Source organism: Oryx dammah, unplaced genomic scaffold (genome assembly GCF_014754425.2).
Source record: "Oryx dammah isolate SB20612 unplaced genomic scaffold, SCBI_Odam_1.1 HiC_scaffold_19, whole genome shotgun sequence".
Taxonomy (NCBI): Eukaryota; Metazoa; Chordata; class Mammalia; order Artiodactyla; family Bovidae; genus Oryx; species Oryx dammah.
The window spans coordinates 77,282,879-77,305,421 of NW_024070203.1; the positions used below are offsets into that span (position 1 = coordinate 77,282,879).

The window sequence follows — 22,543 nt, forward strand, 5'->3', positions numbered from 1 at the left end:
ATCCATTCACCTATCAATGTACATTTTGGTTGTGTCCATGTCTTGGTTATTATAAATTCACTTTTCTTTCAATAGAACATTTCTTTGTTGTTTTGTAATTTATATACTTGTCATTTTTATGGCAATATGTTGCTCCATTTTGTTGATATATGGTATTTTACTTGGCCATGTCTTGCTTGGTATTTTATATTTACATTTTATCACAATTACAGAAAGTGAGCTATAATTATTTTTATACAGATAGCTTTGCATTTTCTTTTTGGGAGACCAAATATGTATTACAGAGCCTTTACCTTGTAATAGAATTATCTGTAGCAGAAATTTAATAGAAACATGGAAATAGTGTGAAGGAGATAAGGAGCCAGATAGATCTGATTTCTAGTTTTGACAGCCACTTTACTAGCTGTGTGATATTGAATAAGCTAATTAACTGAGCCTCAGCAGTAAAATTGGATTAATAGGAGCTAACATTATTGTGCATTATTAATGTGGCAGGTGCTATTCTAAGTATTTTATATATATTAACCCATTTAAACTTTAGAACAGCCACATGAGGTAGCTCTATTATTGTTCTGTCATTATTACTATTGTTCCCAATTTTAAAGTATGGAAACAGGCTTAGAGAAGTAGAAGAGGTCAGTCAGATGGCTGCTTATGACGAAGGTGTGATGGTAACCGAGTGCCATCTAGAGCTGGCTCAGACCTCTAGAGCTGGTTCTCTTATTCACCCTGGACTGCCAGGGCATCAGTTACATCCCTCCGCTGGATCTGAGTTCTAGGCAGACAGATTGGCCTTCATGAGCCAGATTAATGATTACTGAAATTCCTGCAACTGGAGTTGATTATGAGGTCATGCTTGCAATACTGTAACCTTGGGCTTACTGTAGAAACTGCACCCTAAGAGCAAGGATCACTCTAGATCTTCATATTCTCTTCAAGCCTCTGTCTGTTTAAAGTTGCTTTTAAGGGAGTGGTGAGAAAAACTTTGAGTTGTATTTTTATATTAATATCTGGCAGGCCTTTTGTTATCTTTCACTCTCTTCTTCCACCTGAGTGTTCTTTTTAACCAACAATTGAGTTGGTTAAAACTCAGTTGAGTATTTGCCTAGTAGGATTTAACTCTTAACCTAGATTGCTAGGTAGAGTGCCAGAGTCTTTCAGACCCAAAAAGGAATCTGAAAACTATCCAGCCACCTCACTTATATGAAAATACTGAGGCCACACAGCCAGAGGGTGATTTAGGACTCAAGCCTATGTTTCTGACTTAAGTCCAGCACTGGCTTCATTCCATTGTACTGTTTACTACCTTATATGTAATAATCTTTTAAAAGTATTATTACTATGTATTCTTTTTAGGAATTATATACTTTAACTTAGCTTGTTCCCTCCGTGTTATGTTCATTCTCAGAAGACAGCTATATGTGTTTTAATTCTTCACAGTTTAATGAAGTGCTTTCTCATCCTTTATCTCATTTGCTTGTTTTGAAGATAACCTTTGGCTCATGTGCCTGAGGTTCTTGAATAGTGGCACAGGTTCCTTTGTGATTCCAGCATGTCCATGGCTTGTATCCATTCACAAGTCCTAGCTACCTTAGCTTCAGACACGTGTGTTGACTCACTCTACTGAGATTACAGTTCAGACATTGGAGCTTCTCAGCTCCAGCTTTTTTCACATCCTCTGGATGCTCCTGGAGTCTAAGGTGTGAAATTCCAGGCATGAAGATAATTTGTTGTTTTGAGGCGCTAATGTTTCTTGGCTTCTTAGACTGCTTGTGATCAGGGAAGTTCTTTAAAAAACTCAATCAGAGGTTCACTGTGTAGTTAAGCAACATGTTGTATAGAAACAAACACAAAGATAATCATATCGTTTATTGTACTAACATTCTTCAATCAAAATGGTGTTAGAGATAAGATAAATTTTATAGCTGTAATGTGTGTCCATGTGATTTGGTTGGTGTCAAGGAAGGGAGTGAATTGTTAGGATAAGGCTAGCCACTGAATGCCAAAACTTTCTACAGCAGAGGCCTATTACCTAATCAACTCATACAAAACCTGGCAATTCTTAAGAGGATCCTTTCTGATTCGTGATTAGGTTAAATTAGCTGAACAAAGTCAAGTCTGTGAGAAAAATCTGTCAGATTATTATTATCAAACTTTAAAAAGAAAAGGAAATAAAACGTATAGTGTTTTCCCTGCAGACTTTTAGAGCCTCTCCATTTTGGTAGATCATATATTAAGACTTATTTGTTTGAACTGTATGCAGTTCAGTGCTTGTTTGAGAATAGAATGTGAACATTTTAGGATCACTTTATGATAGTACTGGGTAAATAAGCTTTAGAGTTAAGCTTTTTATCCTTGGATTTCTAATAGCTACTGCTAAGGTGAGCCTTATATGTTAAGATTATCTGAAGATAAGACTGCAGCTCACTCACTGGCTCAAAGTTCAAAGGAGAGCATTAGCTCAAGGACATAAATCGCTGAGTTGTTATCCATCAATTTGTAACAGAAGGGCAGATGAACAGCATTTATCTGGACAATCTAGTATCATATACCTGCAGTTTGAGGTCAGTCTCTATAGAGGGGTTTATGTACATACGTGCTTTGAACTGTTTCGCGGAGATGAGAGTTCAAATTTATTTTTATTCTCTAATTTGAAGTAGCAGGTGTATTTGTGTGCCTTTTGCTGCAGCTGATATTAACCCCATTTTGCCCCTCTTTAAAGCTGAAATGTGTGCATGCATGCCTGCTAAGTCGCTTCAGTTGTGTCCAACTCTTTGCAACTGTATGAACTGTAGCCTGCCAGGCTCCTCTGTCCATGGGATTCTTCAGGCAAGAATACGGGGGTGCCCTCTTTCAGGGGATCTTCCAGGGATTGAACTGCATCTTGTACGGTTCCTGCATTGCCAGGTGAATTCTTTTTTGTTGTTTCAACTGTGGAGCTGAGGTTAATTAGGTTATTTACAGAAGAATTTTATTTTCTAGCCCTCCGTTGTTTGCTGTTTTTTTTCACATGTGTGCCCCCCGCCCCTGCAATTTGATTGCAAGCTCCGTGGGTTCAAGATATGTGTCTTATTATAAAATCTGTAATATCAGGGCTTACAAAGGTAGATACATAATGGGGGCCATCTGATAAAATATAAAACTGAGCCAGGCTAGATGGGGTCCATGTGAAAGGGAAAACATACATCTCATGTAGAAGCAGTCTAATCCAGCACATTTTTACCTTATGGGACTGTGAACTCAGTGTTGCCCGAACAAAATGTATCCGCTGCTGCTCTCTGGCCTGTGGCTTATCAGTCTGCTATTTCTCCTAATAAAACAGAGGAACGCACAGAAAGTACTTGTTGCGTAGTTGTCACTTGGTAGATGCTCATTGTGTCATAAAACTGGCTACACTGCTTTTGAAGGACTGTGTTAGATGTCATATGGGTAATGTGATGTGAGATGAATAAGAATGTTCTCTTCTATTAAAGGATTTTCTCTTTTTCAAAGAAGATGAGTATAGTAATAAAGAGATTAACTCTTACCCTAGAATAAACAGACTGGGGTATTGAGGCTTCATTGCCTTGTCCACAGAAAGTCTTTAGACTAACTTTCCAAGTTAGGAACCAGTGATGATCAGTAATAACACATTTTAGTAAACCGCCACATATTCCGAGGGCTCTCAGAAGAATGATATAGGAAATTGTTAGAACACCTGAATGCCCTGTAATTAAGGTGTCTTTTTTATTGCTTGAATTCTGGAGTAATGTTTTGTTTTTCCTTTTCTCTGCCCCCCAAACAACGTTGTTAGGAGGTCCTCTTGCTTCTTCTGTAGTGTGTGTGTTAGTCGCTCAGTCGTGTCCAGCTCTTTGCGACCCCATGGATTGTAGCCCACCAGGCTCTTCTGTGCATCGGATTCTCCAGGCAAGAATACTGGAGTGGGTTGCCTTTTCCTTCTCCAGGGGATCTTCCTGACCCAGGGATTGAACCCGGGTCTCCTGCACTGCAGGCGGACACTTTGCTGTCTGAGCTACTAGTGGAGTCAAATGAAGTGGAAGTTGCTCAGTCGTGTCTGAGTCTTTGCGACCCCATGGACTATACAGTCCATGGAGTTCTCCAGGCCAGAACACTGGAGTGGGGAGCCTTTCCCTTCTCCAGAGGATCTTCCCAGCCCAGGGATCGAACCCAGGTCTCCCACATTGCAGGCGGATTCTTTACCAGCTGAGCCACAAGGGAAGCCTGAGCTACTAGAGAAGCCCCAAAATACAAAGCATAATTTGCGCCACCCAGGAATCGACCCTGGGTCACAAGAATGGGACTCTTGCATGATACCACTCTACCAGTGGTGTGGCTAAAACTTTTTATTTTATATTGGCATATAGTTGATTACTAATGTTGTGTTAGTTTCAGCTGTATAACATAGTGATTCAGTTATTCTTGTGTGTGCGCACGTGCCTAGTCATGTCTGACTCTTTACGACCCCATGGAATGTATCCACTGTCTATGGGATTTTCCAGGCAAGAATATGGCAATGGGTTGCTGTATTACTCCAGGGATCTTCCTGACCCAGGGATCAAACCTGCATCTCCTACACTGCAGGAGGATTCTTTATTGCTGAGCCACTGGGGATTCCCATGTGCTATACAGTAGGTCCTTGTAAAACCACACTTTTTTTTTCCTCAGAATTTCTCCATGTTGCTTTCCCCATTATCCTAGATAAACATCAACAAATGTTCAGAATCAAAGTGAAGTGAAAGTGAAGTTGCTTTGCGACCCGATGGGCTGTAGCCTATGAGGCTCCTCCGTCCATGGGATTTTCCAGGCAAGAGTGCTGGAGTGGATTGCCATTTCCTTCTCCAGGGCATCTTCCCGACCCAGGAATCGAACGCGGGTCTCCCGCATTGCAGGCAGATGCTTTACTGTCCGAGCTACCAGGTCACTCCTAAAACTTAAACTGAGGAAAAGTGCAGGGTGAGGCACTATTTTTACTCCTAGAGTCTGTAAGCTATTTTTGCCTGAGCTTTTGATGTCATATTCAAGATATTATTGCCAAGAGTAATGTCATGAAGCTTTTCCTTCTAGAGATTTCATAGTTTCAGGCATTAAATTTAAGCCTTATACTGGAGTGGGTAGCCTTTCCCTTTAGGCATTGTACTGGAGTGGGTAGCCTTTCCCTTCACTAGGGGATCCTACCAACCCAGAAGTTGAACCCAGGCCTCACGCATTGCGGGTAGAGTCTTTACCAGCTGAGCCACAAGGGAAGCCCTTGTAGTGTGTATACTTTATTTCTTCCGTTTTGTTCCTATAGATACCATCCCAGTTTAAAACTGTTGATGACTCATCCTGAGACCTCTGTGCTAGCCACATTTAGAATATCTACAGGTTTGTTTTTTCTTAATCCTTTTCTTAGGTCACACATAAACCTTGATTAAAAGCAAAAATATAAAGACACACACTGGAGGGGGGAGGAACCAGCTTCTTTCAGTTGTGCACTTTCTTGCTGACCAAACTCCATATCCTTCATTCCTCTTCTAATCTTATCATTTCTTAGTCCCTTATAGGATAATCAGCTTGTTCTCTGCTCCTCCCAATAGCGTTATTTTACTTTTCCTTATCCTATTTCTTCTAAAGAGAATGACCTCTCTCCTTAACGCTTTATATGATTTTCTTTATCACTGTATAGTTCTTTAAATCTTTTACTGTTCTTTGATTGCTGGACTGGGTTAGAAGTTTCTTAAGGACAGTGACTGTATTTCCTGCTGCATCTTTTAATTCCATATGAAGTCTAATGCCATGCTTTTTTGTGTTTGGTTCAGTTCAGTCGCTCAGTTGTGTCTGACTCTGCAACCCCATGGACTGCGGCACGCCAGGCCTCTGTGTTCATCACTGACTCCCAGACCTCGCTCACACTCATGTCCATCAAGTTGGTGATGCCATCCAACCATCTCATCCTCTGTCATCCCCTTGTCCTCCTGCTTTCGGTCTTCCCAGTATCAGGATCTTTTCCAACGAGTCTTCACATCAGGTGGTCAAAGTATCGGAACTGCAGCTTCAGCATCGGTCCTTCCAGTGAATATTCAGGACTGTTTTCCTTTAGGATTGACTGGTTTGATCTCCTTGCTGTCCAAGGGACTTTCAAGAGTCTTCTCCAGCACCACAATTTGAAAGCATCAATTCTTTGGCTCTGAACCTTCTTTATGGTCCAGCTCTCACATCTATACGTGACTACTGGAAAGATCATAGGTTTAGCTATGTGGACCTTTGTTGGCAAAGTGATGTCTCTGCTTTTTAATAGGCTGTCTGGGTTTGTCATAGCTTTCCTTCCAAGGAGCAAGTGTCTTTTAATTTCATGGCTGCATTCACCATATGCTGTGATTTTGGAGCCCAAGAAAATAAAGTCTGTCACTGTTTCCACTTTTACCCCTTCTGTTTGCCTTGAACTGATGGAACTGGATATACCACAGTCTTAGTTTATGTTGAGTTTTTAAGCCAGCTTGTTCGCTCTCCTCTTTCACCCTTATCAAGAGGTTCTTTAATTCCTCTTCACTTTTCTGCCATTATAGTGGTAATGTGTGTATCTGAGGTCGCTGATACTTCTCCTGGCAGTCTTGAATCCAGCTTGTGAGTCATCCAGCCCGGCATTTCACATGATGTACTCTGCATATAGGTTAAATAAGCAGGGTGACAATACACAGCCTTGTTTTACTCTTTTTTTCCAATTTTGAACCAGTCCATTGTTCCATGTCTGATTCTAACTGTTGCTTCTTGACCTATGTACAGGTTTCTCAGCAGACAGGGAAGGTGGTCTGGTATTCTCATCTCTTTAAGAATTTTCCATAGTTTGTTGTGATCCACACACTCAAAAGCTTTTGCTTTTGCATAGTCAGTGATGCCCAAGTAGATGTTTTTCTGTAATTCCCTTGATTTCCCTCTGATCTAGTGGATGTTGCAATTTGATCTCTAGTTCCTCTGCATTTTCTAAACCCAGCTTGTATGTCTGAAAATTCTTCAGTCACTACTGAAGCCAAGCTTGAAGAATTTTGAGCATTACCTTAAAGTGTGTGAAATGAGTACAACTGTACAGCAGTTTGAACGTCCTTTGACATTGCCCTTCTTTGAAATTGGAATGAAAACTGGCCTTTTCAGTCCTGTGGCCATTGCTGAGTTTTCCAAATTTGCCAACATACTGAGTGCAGCACTTTAACAGTATCATCTTTTAGGATTTGATTTAGGTCATACCTGAATGACCTAGTGGTGTTCCCTACTTTCTTTAAATTAAGCATGAATTTTGCAGTAAGGAGTTCATGATCTGAGCCACAATCACCTCCTGGTCTTGTTTTTGCTGACTTTATAGAGCTTCTCCATCTTCGGCTGCAAAAAATACAGTTAGTCTGACTTTGGTATTGACAGTCTGCTGATGTCCATGTGTAGATTCGTCTCTTGTGTTGTTGGAAGATGGTGTTTGCTATGACCAGTGTGTTCTCTTGGCAAAATTGTGTTAGCCTTTGCCCTGCTGCATTTTGTACTTCAAGGCCAAACTTGCCTGTTACTCTAGGTATCTCTTTGCTTCCTACATTTGTATTACCATCCCCTAGGATGAAAAGGACATCTTTTTTTGGTGAAGGTTCTAGAAAGTCTTATAGTTCTTTATAGAGTCGTTCAAGTTCAACTTCTTCAGCATTAGTGGTTGGGGCATAGACTTGGATTACTGTGATGTTGAGTGGTTTGCCTTAGAGACGAACAGAGATCATTCTGTCGTTTTTGAGGTTGCATCCAGGTACTGTATTTCGGACTCTTTTGTAGCCCTCATAAGGGCTACTTCATGTCTTGTAAGGGACTCTTGCCCACAGTAGTAGGTATAATGGTCATTGGAATTAAATTCGCCCGTTCTGGTCCATTTTGATTCACTGATTCCTCAGCTGTTGATGTTTACTCTTGTTATCTTCTGTTTGGCATAGCCAATTTACCGTGGTTCAGTGACCTAACATTCCAGGTTCCTATGCGGTATTGTTCTACAACATCAGACTTTGTTTTCACCACCAGACACATCCACAGCTGAGCATCATTTCTGCTTTGGCCCAACCTCTTCGTTCTTTCTGGATCAACCTCTTCATTCTTTCTGGATCTGTTTCTCTGCTCTTCCCCAGGAACATATTGGACATCTTCTGACCTGAGGGGCTTTTCTTCCAGTGTCATATCTTTTTGCCTTTTCATACTGTTCGTGGGATTCTCGAGGCAAGAATACTGGAGTGGCTTACCATTCCCTCCGCCAGTGGACCACGTTTTGTCAGAACTCTCCACAATGACTCATCCATCTTGGGTGTCCCTGCACCGCATGGCCCATAGCTTCATTGAGTTACGCAAGCCTCTTCTTCACAAGACTGTGATCTGTGAATGAAGACAGAGGACCAGCCAAAACCAGGGAAGAAATGAGCTAGGGCAGAGATGGACACCTCTCTTCTGGATAGTCAGAGAATACCGAAGTCTAGAAAGGAGGTACTGTGGATGCTTCACCCCTGAATACTGTGAATGTCTACATTGATTGCCAAAAAGCCATTTTTTCCTCATGTCACCTGTTGTGTCATTATATATGAACTTGCCTCGTAAACTACAGGTGGTTATGATACGGCTGAGTTCATTTTACTCTGTGAAATTCTTGTCATTGCATGTTTGTCTCTTGTCTTTTTTAAATAACATCATGTGGAGATGAAAGTGATGATATCCAACATTTGTTGTGTGCAGGATACATTTTTTTACCTTTATTATGGTTTTCATATCCTGTCAAAGAAAATGTTGTTTTAGGGATGGTATTTTATCAGGAACTATTCTACAGCCCAGGAGAGAAGTTAATTCATTGCATACAGTGATTTTCTGAGAACTTTAGGGATTAATTCTCTTGGTCAAAAAAAGGATGACTTAGGAGCTATGAAGACAAGATCACAGGGAGACTTTTTTTTTAAGTTTTCGAATTTTTGAGCTCTCTGAATGTATTATCATGAGTGAAAGTGAAGAAATGAAAGTATTAGTAGCTTACATGTTCGGCTCTTTGCAGCTCCACGGACTGTAACTCACCAGGCTCCTCTGTCCATGGACTTCTCCAGGCAAGAATGCTGGAGTGGGTAGTCATTCCCCTTCTCCAGCGGATTATCCCAACTCAGGGATTGAGCCCGGGTCTCCTACTTCACAGGGAGATTCTTTATAGTCTGAGCTACCATAAGTTATTAATATTAAATTAAATCATTAGTGATAAAGTGATATATTACTTTTAAAACTTTTAATTTGGATTCTTGACTCAAATATTTAGAAAGAGAAATTAAAGACTTGCTTCCATCAAGTATTATTTCAAACCACAGCAGTAATTATATTTGTACTTAAATATTCTGAATTGCAGAAGCGAATTAAGCTGCTGCTAGCCATTCTAAATAGCAGTGCTGAAAAAAAATACTGAAATGGGAAACAAGTCTGGCATGCAATAGCAAAATTGAAGTATATATCTGTTTAACCAGAGAATATCCTCAGTTTGGTAAAAGGGTTAGAAATACAGTCTTCTTTGGAGACTGATTAAAAATAATAGATAAAATAAAGAATGATGTGCTCAATGAGCTACAATTCAAATAGAGGAAATTTAATGGGAAATGATTACATTAGTAGCAGATGGCTTTGCTTCCTGAATTGCAATTTGACTGGAAATCCTAGAAGAGCTTAAATTTGTTTTTCAGATTTTTGAGTCTGATTAAAGATAGATAGAGATTTGTTTATTTGCTGTGTTATTGTGATTCTTACTGTGTGTTTTGGATTTTTCGTTTGTATCAGGCTATATTTATGATTCCCACAAACCCACCACCAACATTCAGGAAGCCAGAACTTTGGTCTGATGATTTCACCGATTTTGTTAAAAAGTGCCTAGTGAAGAGTCCTGAGCAGAGAGCTACTGCAACACAACTTTTACAGGTCAGTACTTGTGTCTCAAACAGGAGGATATTTTCTCTATATGCCTTTTAGCTTTTTCTAACATTGACCAAGATCATTATGCGTTTCATTAACTGATTTATTTATTCATTAACTGATTTGTAAAGATGTAAACTTCCCAGGAACTATGGATTGATGTACAGACAGACAGACAGACAGACAGACAGACAGACCTTTCTTCTCCTGTATATTCTGTTTCTTTCATTTAAAAATTTTGTTTTCCAAGTTCAATTTTGTGCCCTCCCCCCTCCCACACTAATTTTTTTTGCAAATTTTTTCCTCTTAAAATTTTTTTAAAAATAAAAACTTCAGAAAAAAAAAAAAAAAAAACTAAACTTCTGTAGGGTTCTCATTTCAGAAATGAGTTTCTTTTCCATTGTTATTGTTTCTTATGTTTTAACTTCCAGATGTATTATTCCTTGACCCAGCATTTCTTCTTTGACTTTTTGCCCTGTGAGATATGTGAATACGAAATCCCTGAACTCCTTGAGAAGATCGCATGTTGTAAATACTGGTTACAGATGACCTAAAGGAAGAGTTTCAGTGTCCCTGTACAAGTAGACTTTGTATCCAGAATGTCAGGAGGCTTTTTTTTTTTTTTCCCCAAATGTTTTGACATTAAATGCAAGTAGAAATAATTTAATACCTTTAGTAATTATTCATGAGTCTTTACTTTCCCAGCAGAATTGACTTAGACCTGTGTGCTATGATAAGTGTGCATGTTAACAAAACTTGGTATTTGGAGAATAGTTCTTTTTCAGTGACAAAAGGATTAAGAACATAGTTATAAAAGGTGATTTTTCCAAGGTAATGTTTTTTAACAAAGGAATTATTGAGAATGTTAGAAACTGGCTCTTTAATATAAGGTTTATTATTACAAAAATTTAGCTTAGTACTCAGTTTCCATGGAAAGGCAGTTTAGCAAAATCTGTCTAGAATAAAACACCATATATTCTTTGACCCAGTAGTTACTCTTCTAGCAATTTACAGAGAAATTTAACCACGTGTGAAATAACATAGGTGTAAAAAATCTTGATAAACCATTATAATGGCAAAAGATTGGAAACAACATAAATATCTGTCAACAAATTGGAAACAATTTGAGGTCTGCTGAGGGGAGTTACTGGCAAAATACACACAGCCACATACACATATATGTCTGTATACATATGTCAAGGCTTATGGTGGAGTAGCTCTAGAAAAATAAGCAAGAAAATGGCCTCCAGAGAAGGTAACTACATAGCTGAGAAGCAATAGCGGGCTGGAAACTTTCTTTGTGCCGAAGACTCTTTTGAGTTTGGTTTTATGTGCCTATATTACCTTTCAAAAGTTAATTAATTGAAACATTATTTTTGAAATATTGTCAGCGCTTCAAAGGAATTTTAAGCGCATAAATCAAGGATCTATTGTTAGTGTTATTGTGTTGAATGTCTAAATTATTTAACCATAAAGAAGACATAAAGAAAGAAGGGGGGAGGGGAAATAACCAAAAAAATGGGACAAATAGTATAAAATCTGATGATGAAAGTAAATCCAAACACACCCGATGACTGGTTTTTGGGTAATTTAACTAATACTTCTTTCTGGTCTTTCTTCCATAATCTTTTCTAATCTCTTTAAGGAAATTCTGTTTTTAACCTAGAATTCTTAGGGTGGAAAAGCATTTAAGAAATATTCCACTAAAATTCCCTAATTTTGTATACAAGAGTACTGAAGCCCAGAAAAGTTCAATGGCTCACGAAAGATCACACAGTGATCAAGGGATTCTTCTAGGTTTATTCCACTTGTCCCCTAGCCTCACTTGTCACCCTTTCTCCATTCTGCTTTCTGCCCAGAAAGTTGATGTGCAAGTTGCTCAGTTGTGTCTGACTCTTTGCAACCCCATGGACTGTACAGTCCATGGAATTCTCCAGGCCAGAATACTAGAATGAGTAGCCTTTCCCTTCTCCAGGGGATATTCCCAACCCAGGGATCAAACCCAGGTCTCTCGCATTGCAGGCAGATTCTTTACCAGCTGAGCCACATGGGAAGCCCAGTTGACCTGTATGGATTATATAAATAAGCTCGTTACTCTTTGGCTTCTAGCTGGGTTTGGCTGCAGCTGGTTTTGTAAAGTGCTTATGAGCCAGTATTTGTTTTCTTGATTTTTAAAAAACTTTTCCTGTTGTGTTGTTGTTGGGCATGGAGGCCCTCTGTTATAATGTTGGTGTGTCCTCTTCTGGCCTCTTAATTGACCCCTTGCTTGACTTCCTTTTTTTTCCCTTTATAAATGCTGAGATAGTCGACTTACAGTTTCATGTTTCATACAGATCATGTTTTTTCAATCCTCTGTACCTTTTCTCACTCCTCACTTGCTAGTTTAAAGACCGCCTTTACCAGCAGGCTCCTTTTTACTCATTGTCTCATTGTTTCTAAATTCAAATTAGGTACTCCTCTAGAAAGTCTTCCCTTCATCTTTGTTCAGGCTAATTGTTTCTCTGGGTTTCCATAAGCAGCCTGGGCATGTCATTTGCCATATTAGAATGAAATAACTTGTTTCTGTGTCTTTGTCCTGGATTGTAACTCGTTCAAGGTCAAGTGGTACTGTTTTGGGGAGGGAGTTGTTTTTGCACCCCTGGTATCTTAATACAGGTATCTGTATCCTGGTATCTTTAATATACATGTAGTGCTTAATACATGTGTATTAAATTCAATATATGTTTATTTAAGATAGCAAACTTCTGATTTTAAAAGCTTTTAGGCAGAATTACTATCTGTTGTATCATTTGAGTCTCATTAGACTCTGAGTTTTATTTTACTGAATGTCTGAAAGCCATCCTATTCTGTCTCTTAAGGGACTTTTGCATATGTTTTATATGTTATAAGTTAAATTATGCTTTAACTTTAAGAACACAGTCTTATTACCAAGTTTAAGTGGACATTTGCCTATAACCTACATGTGTAGATTTTACAATATTGATTTCTAGACTTTGATAAACAGGTTTTAAAGAGAAATTTATGCTGAATTTTTTATAGTGGTTTATTTTCCAACACTAGATAATTGTATAAGTTTAAAAGAGCAGACTGAGACTGAAAGGATCCTATGAGATTAAGTTGAACTCTTGTTAGTTTTCAAAAGATGAGGATATTGAATCCCCAGGGACAGTTCAAGTTCAGCCTGGTGGCCCTAGAATTCCTAATCTGGAAATGTTCCCTGTACTTCTGGTGGGTAGCCTAGAACCTGAAAGTCAATTCTTGCCCTAGTCTGGCCTTCTAGAAGAGTGAGATCTGTCATTATTCAAATTAGCCCATGGGCTTGGCTGGAATAGGCGGTGTCGTGGGTCACTTTGTGAACTCTCACGGCATATGGCTTAGTTTTCATTTTACCAGTTGAAGTGAGGAGTAGAAACTTTATCTACCTTGCTGTCCCTCCCATTTATAATATAATTATCTTTAATACTTCCTCTTCATTACGTTGAGGTCCGTATCAGAGTGTTATGTTTATTTTAACCTTTAAACGATTGAGAAAACCAGGATAAGGGACAAGTGCTTAACCTGTTTCTGTTCTCTCCAGTGTCCTTCCTCCTAATGTTCCCGAAGTTCCTCCTTTTGTTCCTTTCCTTCTGTTTAGAAGATTTCCTTTAGCCATTCGTTTAGGGTAGGCCTTAGTTAACAAATTCCCTTAATTTTCCTTCACCTGAGAACATCTTGTTGCTTCTTCATTCCTGATGGATGTTTTCACTGGCTATAGAATCCTTCCTTGGTTGACAGTCCTTTCAATACTTGGAAAATGTGCCACGTTCTTCCGATATCCATAGTTTCTTATAAGAAATCTACAGTCATCTGAATTGTTTTACCCCTTGGTCTTTTCAAGATTTTTTTTTTTGTCTTTATTTTCAGAAGTTTAATTATGATGTGTGTTGGTATGAATTTCTTTGAGTCTGTACTGTTCAGCTTCTTGACTCTGTGGGTTTATATCTCTTGCCAGTTTGGGGAAGTTTCCAACTATTATTTTATCAGACATTTTCCAGCCCTACCCTCTACTGTCTATCTAGGACTCCATTAACACAAGTGTTAGATTTTTTTGTTTCACTCCCACAGATTCCTGAGATTCTGTTCATTTTTATGCCAGTTGAGTTTCTCTCATTCATATTGTGTAATTTCTACTGTTTCATATTTGATTCACTGAGTCCTCTCTGTCTTCATTCTGCTATAGAGCCAGCCCATCCATCAGGTTTTATTTTTGTTATATATTTTAGTTTTAATTTTTTCATTTGTTTCTTTTTTGTATCTTCTAATTGTTTGCTGAGACTTTCTAATGTGTCATGTGTTTACAGGCATGTTTATTGAAGGATTTTTATGACTGCTCTAAAATCCCTGCTAGATAAGTCTGTTATCCACGTCATCTCGATGTTGGTATCTGTTGAACCAGTTAAGTTGATAGTTTCTTGCTTCTTATTATGATGAGTGATTTTCATTTGAAACCTGGGCATTTTGAGTATTATGTTTTGAGACACTGGATCTTACTTAAATTCTCTGTAATACGTGGTGCTCTCTGATAGTGCTTCAGTGGGGTAGAGGGGCACCATCATTTCTGTTAGGTAGCATTAGAAGTTCAGGCCCTCCTACGTGGTCTCTTTTGACCTGTAGGGTTGGCGAGGGGCTCCTTATCACCACCAGCCGGGGTTGAGGACTCAGGGTCCCTCAGTGGCCTCTGCAGTCACTGCAGGGCCTCAGTATAGCTGGGCAGTGATGGAAGTTCTGATTCTCCCTTCGGCCGCCTCCAGTCCCCTCTAGCAGAGAGGGAGGTGGGGTTTCCTTGTTACAGCCTGATAGTGCTGGAAGTCCAGGTTGTCACGAGATCTCCACCAACACTCCCCCCTGGGGGAGGGGAGCACCTTTTATACTGCTGGGTGTGGGTGAGCACCCCAGCTTAACATTCGGTCTTCTCAGATACCACTGTAGTGAAAGGATTGGACAGCCTCCAGAGGGTAGAAGTCTAGGTTCCCCACCCAGCCTTTGCTGCATGGGGTGGGGTCAGTGTTTTCTCTGCAGTGTTTGGTGGAGCAGAATGGTTATTGTTTAAAAGAGAGGGTTGCATGCTGGCTAACTGTCCCTTTCCTGATCCTTTCACTCAAGAGAGAGCAGGCTTTTGTAGGGGCTGTTTTAGTCTGTGTCCATGGGTGTTTCTGGGTTCCTGACTTCTTCAGTAACCAGGCTGGGATAAACTCAGTAAAAGGAAAGCCCATGGAACTCACAGCTGTGTCATTGCTTTAGTGCCGCGGTCCCAAGCTGGGTTGCCATCTTCTCACCACCTTCCAGTGTCTTCCTGTGCTTGTTTATGTATAATGTCCAGGGTTTTCCCTATGCTTTGATGGAGCGGTGTAGAGGAAAGGATGACTGCCCAGTCTGCGCAGAAGCAGAAGTCTCTTCTGCAGTTCACTCCTTGGAAGAAATAATTAATTTAAATTCTTTCAGTTTAGAAATTGATAACTCAGAACATGAACAAAGTTTAACAGTTCAGATTTTAGAAGAATAAATCTTGAAGCAGCTTTACTTCTTAAAATACATGCCCAAGAACGTGATAGGCTGATTTGGGGTAGTCTCTGTCTTCAGTTTGTTTGAGTGGTGTAAGAATTCTCGTCCTCTTAGATTATGTTTTACTTTAGATACTTGATTTTTTTGCCACACCACACAGTTTGCAGGATCTTAGTTCCCAGACCAGGGATTGAGCCTGGGCCCCTGAAGTGAAGCCCCAAGCCCTAACCACTGGACTGCGGCAGAAACCCTAGATACACCCAGAAATTGGGAAACCGTGTTGCCTTTTAGAATTTGGTCTGTTTATGTTTTTCTTATTGATACTCTTAAAGTAACTACCCTCTTGTCTGACATAAATGTTAAAGTTTTAGTTCATTTATGGTTTTTCCCTTGTTTCATGGCACTGGGTTGAACGTATAAATATTCTCCGGTATTACCAGTTCTTTTATATTTCCATTTTTTGACTTTTAACTTCTTAATCCATCTGCAATTTATTTTGATACTTCTGTGGTGAAGATCTAACTTAATTCAAAACCTTCCTCTCAACCCCCCAAATAACAAAGCAGTAAGTACTTTTTCCTCACTGGTTGGAATTGCTGTTTTCATAATATGCCAGCTTATTTTGTACATTATATTCTTTTTCCAGGCATTATATTGTTTTGTTGTTCTTTCCATTCTTATGCTGGTACCACATGCTTTTCTAGGCATTTAACAAAAAGATATTACTTCTGTTTATTGATTTTTCTGTTAACTCAGTCTGATTATATTATTCAGATTGCTTTAATCTTTCATTTTTAGTGTTCCATTTCTCAGTGACTAAAAAAGAAATACTAATGTCTCCTCTTCTTATTTATTTAGATCTTCTTAGGTCTTTGTTTTTGTTATATATCATAATGCTATACTAATATATCAAATTTATAACTATAATGTTTCTTTGTCTTATGTCCCTTATTAATATTGTATGACTCTTCCTTCACTTACCATTTTTTGTCTTCATTTCTGCTTTTTTGATCATGTTCTTCTTGACATTGTTTTATGTTTGATATTTCATTGCCTGTCGTTGACTTTTAACCCAAGTTCTTTTTAGTATCCCCTGGTAGAAACGTAATTTGGATTTAAGTATACCTCATATTGAAAGCACATAGCTGAATTTATCTTATGGACTCAGTGTCTTTCAGTGCTTAACTAAGATCCCGCTGTGTTGGAAGCTCAGCACACTTATTTGCACTGGTTTGCACCAGCAACGTTTCAGTCACGTGTCGTGTTTCAGTTTTGCCACCTTGTTTCCTCTGGTTTTTGCTGTTGTTCTGTTCTTTTTTATGTTGCTTTGCATTTTAAAATTTTACTACCAGCTACTTGTAAAAAGCTTTCAAATATTCTTAAAAAATCTGCCAATGTGTCTGATAAAACTTTTCTTGTGATGATCAGTTCAGTTCAGTCGGTCAGCCGTGTCCGACTCTTTGCGACGCCAGGCCTCCCTGTCCATCACCAACTCCCGGAGTCCACCCAAACCCATGTCCATCGAGTCGGTGATGCCTTCCCTCAAGAATGCTCAAATATTATGGCCTTGTTCTTAAAGTACCCTTTTAACTTTATTAGCTAGTTCCTCTTTGTTGGTCAGAATCATGCCTGTAGTGATTATGTAGGGAAAAAATGAGTACAAACGAAGTAAGACATACTGAGATTTTGAGATTAGGAATGTTAAGCTCTGTAGACTAATGTTAGCATAACACTGTGTAGTCAGTTCACAATGAACTGCATGAAAGTAAGTTTGCAATAGACTGGATGTGTACTTTGGCATTTCTTAAAGATAAAACTGTGGCTTGGAATTTGGCTCATAATTTTTCCTGAAAAGATAAAGTATAAATACAATTTGATATTTTTTTTTGCCTTTAAAGAGGTACGGTTCTACTGGTTCTCAGCTTTTGCTGTGTTAGTCTTCCTTTACTTCTGTTAATACATAGTCTCCAAATCCTTCTTGAGAGTTTTTCCATCAGATTCAGTATTTCCTCTTGATTGTGGCTGCTATTTTTTTTTTAACCCAGGTTCTTAATAATTTACACCTGTTTTACAGCTTCTCCCCATCTTACTTCATTCCTAAACTCTACTGCAAGATTGTGGTATCACAGTCTTTTCCTTACACTATTCTATCATCTATGTAATTAAAGGGGCTGTCAGGCAAAATTCTGGTATCTCATTCTGAGTATTTATCCTTCTTGTCCCACTGTTACCTGTATCTAAACTCTCAAGACACCATTTCTGTAAGCCATGTTCCTGTTCTGGTTCAACAGCTCTTCTTACGGTGTTTCACATCCATCTCCTATCTTTGTGTGTGTGTTCATATCGTTCATACTTTTCCTTCTCCCTGAAACAATCTGTTTCTTCTCCGTGAGACACCTGATATTACTTCACCTATTCATTTACTTTTATATTGCTTAATCATATAGACTGTGCTAGATCATCGTGAATGTAACTTGTATGTCACACTGTAATATTTTTATGCATTTATCTTTTATTCCTTATTTTGGATAATAAGTTCTTTAAGGGTAAAGAGCATATATTCAGTTACTACTAATTGTTGCAGCCTCTTTACCAGTGTTACTCAGGAATTCTGATGCAGGACTGGGATTTCTTCCTTCTTGCTCTCCATCATCCTTTAGGACACTGTCTTTGTCTGTTTCCCAACGTGGCAGAAAGAGAAGAAATCACAGAAGAGTGCCCACTGTCAGTTTTCTGAGGTCCAGATCAGAGGGCTGGAACACAACACAGACACTGGTATTTCATTCAGTACCAGTGAAATACCAGTATTGCATTGGTGAGAACTTAGTCCATAATCACAACCAACTGAAAGGGAGTCTGAGAGATGCAGGAGGTAGCTGGGCAGCCATAGGTCCAGTCCCAACGCTGTTTTGGTGAGTGACTAGGAGTCTCCACCACAGGTATGTTGATAGAACTTAATTTATCTGGTGATTAGTCTATAACTGCTACAAAAGAATTTATTAGTTCTTTGTCATCTATCCTAGAACTTCTGTGTTCAGGTAAAATTCTTAGTTTTCCCAAATGATACCTTCACCATTTAAAGCCTCCTACAAATGTCAGTAAATTTCTTCTTGAGCACTAAAATTGTTTTACCTTTAAAAATATTTTTGTGTTATATTAGTCTTTATTAAAATAACTCAGACAACTTTCATCTGATTCTTATCTGCTGCTGCTGCTAATTCACGTCAGTCGTGTCCGACTCTGTGCGACCCCATAGACGGCAGCCCACCAGGCTTCCTCGTCCCTGGGATTTTCCAGGCAAGAACACTGGAGTGGGTTGCCATTTCCTTCTCCAGTGCATGAAAATGAAAAGTGAAAATGAGGTCGCTCAGTCGTGTCCGACTCTTAGCGACCCCATGGACTGCAGCCTACCAGGCTCCTCCGTGCGTGGATTTTCCAGGCGAGAGTACTGGAGTGGGGTGCCATCGCCTTAAATTACATTTTGAAGCTGTATTGCTGATTCAAAATACAGTTATCTATTCCAAATTAAACTTTTAACCTTTCCCTCTATATTCTCTCATGTTCCCCCTTTTGAATTACAAAGTCATCAAACACCCAGGTATTTCCTGTGGTTCTATTTCTTTTTATCAGGATTGTTTTAGCTACATACCGATGATACAAAAAAAAAAGAAGTGAAAAGTTACTTTATGTATAGTATAGATATTAAGTAATACTTATTTTCTGAAAGATATTTTTCTTTTATTACTATTTTTGCTTTTCCCTTAGAAATGATTACATTATTAAATATATAATAAATAGAAAATATATAAAAGAAGTAAAAAAAATAGTTGCCTTCCTTTTGACTACTGATTTTAGTATTCGGCTTGTTAAGATTAATTAAAATTTGTAACAATACCAAAATCATTTTATTTTTATATGTAATATAATCACTGATCTTTGGGCTTCCCTCGTGGCTCACACAGTAAAGAATCTGCCTGCAGTGCAGGAGACCTGGGTTCAATCCCTGGGTCGGAATGATTCCCTGGAGAAGGGAATGGCAACCCACTCCAGTATTCTTGCCTGGAGAATCCCATGAACAGAGGAGCCTGGTGGGCTGCGGTCCACGGGGTTGCAGAGTTGGACGTGACTGAGCGACTAAGCACATATTCACATACACCAATCTTTAAAAAAAAACTTGGCTTTTTGACTACGTGATCTATACTTCCTTTGGAAAATTATATCTCTAATGGTGATGTATTTTTATCAACAAGATTACATTTATTTTTGTGTTCTGCAGTGTTTTTTTTAAAAACAAGTAAACCTAAAAAGTGAAATCTTTTTTTCTAAAGCAGCTGAAATATTCTCTGTTCTTAACCTTTCTATTTAATTCTGGATAAAGAATCATTGAAACCTATTATCCTGGTTCACATTTACATATTGTTTTAATGTTTTTAAGATATAATTCAGAGAAGCCATGTGAATTTATGCCATTGAATTTTACTTTTCTAGCACCCTTTTATTAAGAATGCAAAACCTGTATCGATTTTAAGAGACCTGATCACAGAAGCAATGGAGATCAAAGCTAAAAGACATGAAGAACAGCAGCGAGAACAGGAAGAGGAGGAAGAAAATTCGGTTCGTAATTACCCTAAAAAAGTTAATCTTTTTCTTCTGAGGATTTTTTCTATAATTTCGGGTTTTTTCTTTAAATATATTAATAGCACTTTCTGTTTTATTATACAAGTGAAGTATATTTGTTCATTAAATACCCAAATATATTTTGTTTCTGTTAAATGTTCACTCCTCTTTTCTGGTAGCTAAGCATTTAGTGACTAATGGGGAACTATACAGTATCTGTTGTCTAGTTGATATTAGCTCTCTTGTTTGTTGAATAAATGTTTTCTTGAATTTGGTCAATTTGGTTGGATGGCACCACCGACTCAATGGAGATGAGTTTGAGTAGACCCCGGGAATTGGTGACAGACAGGGAGGCCTGGCCTGCTGTGGTCCATAGGGGCACAATGAGTCGGACACGAGTGACTGAACTGAACTGATGTCATATTTTCTGGAACTTGCTTTTAACTGATCATCGATGGGTTGATGCCACAGCAGAAGATGGGTTATTAGAGAAAGCAGGAGGGACATAAAAGGACCAGCTTATTCCATTTACTTTAAATTAGTGCATCAGTGCATTTTAATAAAGTGAAAGGTTATATCTTTATATCACGTTTAAAAGTGTCTACTGTTTCTGTGACTCACTGATGATTTGTTTCCTTGTTTCAAATTATGCAATTTTGTTTTCTGGTTAGGATATAGAGACGAGTGCCTCCTGGGTATCCAGTTAGTCACTAAATCTCAAAGCACAGGCATTTTACGTTTGTGATGATTGAAGTCTTTGATAGCATCGTCTGTATTTTCCCAGAGAAGGTTTTTAAGTTAATCTTAAGGTTTGTGTACAAAAATCCTGTTATTTTGCTGATTCAAATGTACCCTAAAAATTTATTATCTATTTGTTTTTTGGCGGCTCTGGTTCTTCGTTCCTGCCCGTTGGCCTTGTCCAGTTGTGGCGAGAGGGGGCCAGTGTCTACTGGTGGTGCATGGGCTTCTCACTGTGGTGTCTTTTCTCTTGCAGAGCACAGGCTCTAGAGCGCAGGCTTCAGTAGCTGTGGTGTGTGGGTTCACTTGCCCTCCGGCATGGGGGGTCCTCCCCGAACCCAGATTGAACCTGTGTCCCCTGCATTGGCAGGGAGATTCTCAACCATTGGACCACTAGGAAGCCCTCAAATTTATTTTTAATTTCAGAGACTGGTTATCTAATTGGCATTCCTGTTGAAATTCTTTTACCCTTTTCAGCTGTTATTAAACCTTGTGCCGTATGGTATCCCAAACAAGGACAAGTGTACGTTTTTTCAGAGCTGGTTTTTGTTTTTTTTTTTTTTTTTAATCGGCTGTACTGGGTCTTCATTGCTATGTGGGCTCTAGTTTCAGTGACCGGACTTCTCATTGAATTGGCTTCTCATTTTGCAGAGCATGGGCTCCAGGGTGCGCAAGCTTCGGTAGATATGGCGAGAGGGCACAGTAGTTGTGATTCCTGGACTCTGGAGCACAGGCTCAGTAGTTGTGGCACACTGGCTTAGTTGCTCCATGGAATGTGGGATCTTCTCGGATCAGGGATTGAATCCGGGTCTCCTGCGTTGGCAGGTAGATTCTTTACCACTGAGCCACCAATGAAGCCTCAGAACTGATTTGTAATCATTTTCTTTAGATATTCAGCTGCATCAGTTATTCATTTGGCAGTAGCTGTGAACTGCCTGGTGAAAGAGATGCTTTAAGCTTACATTCTAGATATAAATTTTTTTGCCAATGATTTCACCATTCAGAATTTTAAAATAGCATCCCCATAAAGGTGTTGTTTCTGTAAGTAATATGGGATGATGTAAAGACCTTGGTTCATGCTCTCAAAGGGTTACAGTTTCCACCCTGTGTTCCTATGTGATAATAGATACAGTTAGTTTTTTTGGTTTCTCTCTACAAATGATCAGATTTGTATATCTTTTTTTTTTTTTTTAGTTTCAAAACATTTTTATCATATTATTTTATTTGATCTTAAAAAAGATAAGACTGGACATGTGTATATTATTATTTTATTTTGTAGTTAAGTGAAATTAGGAGTGAAGTTATTTACCAAAGTTGACAAAACTAGTGAGAAACCCAAGAATAAAGCTAGGTTTTTTTTTTACTTTTAGGACTCTTCATTAAGACTTTATGCTCAGTTTTCAATCCAATATTTATTAGCACTTCTAAAAATAAACAATATTAGCTTATCAGAGTTACATACTTTTCAATAAGGTTATGTTCTCTAAAAAGTCTAGTTGTTGCCCCTCTGGGGTGGTACCCAGTGGCTTTCCTTCACTTTATGTAAGCTTGTCATGAGTTTTGGACGAGTTAACTGCCTAGCTGCCATTGGACTAGTAACTATTATTGCTTGGCTCTTATTTACCTGTACTTAATTATAGGTTGATTTCCATTTTTTTATGGATAAGGTACCTTTGGTTACCCTAGAACTTAGCAGTTTTCACTGGTTTAAAGACTCTGT

The 22,543-nt window shown here is 38.7% G+C and overlaps 1 protein-coding gene across 3 annotated transcripts in view; it reads left to right on the top strand.

Annotated features, from left to right (window-relative positions):
* The window catches only part of STK3 (serine/threonine kinase 3), a 309,305-nt gene that overhangs the window by 164,851 nt on the left and 121,911 nt on the right, over nucleotides 1-22,543 (top strand). For all 3 annotated transcript variants that reach the window (XM_040261000.1, XM_040261001.1, XM_040261002.1), the window contains 2 exons: nucleotides 9,796-9,933; nucleotides 19,957-20,082. In XM_040261000.1, coding sequence (XP_040116934.1) covers nucleotides 9,796-9,933; nucleotides 19,957-20,082 — 264 coding nt within the window. The remainder of the gene's footprint in view (nucleotides 1-9,795; nucleotides 9,934-19,956; nucleotides 20,083-22,543) is intronic.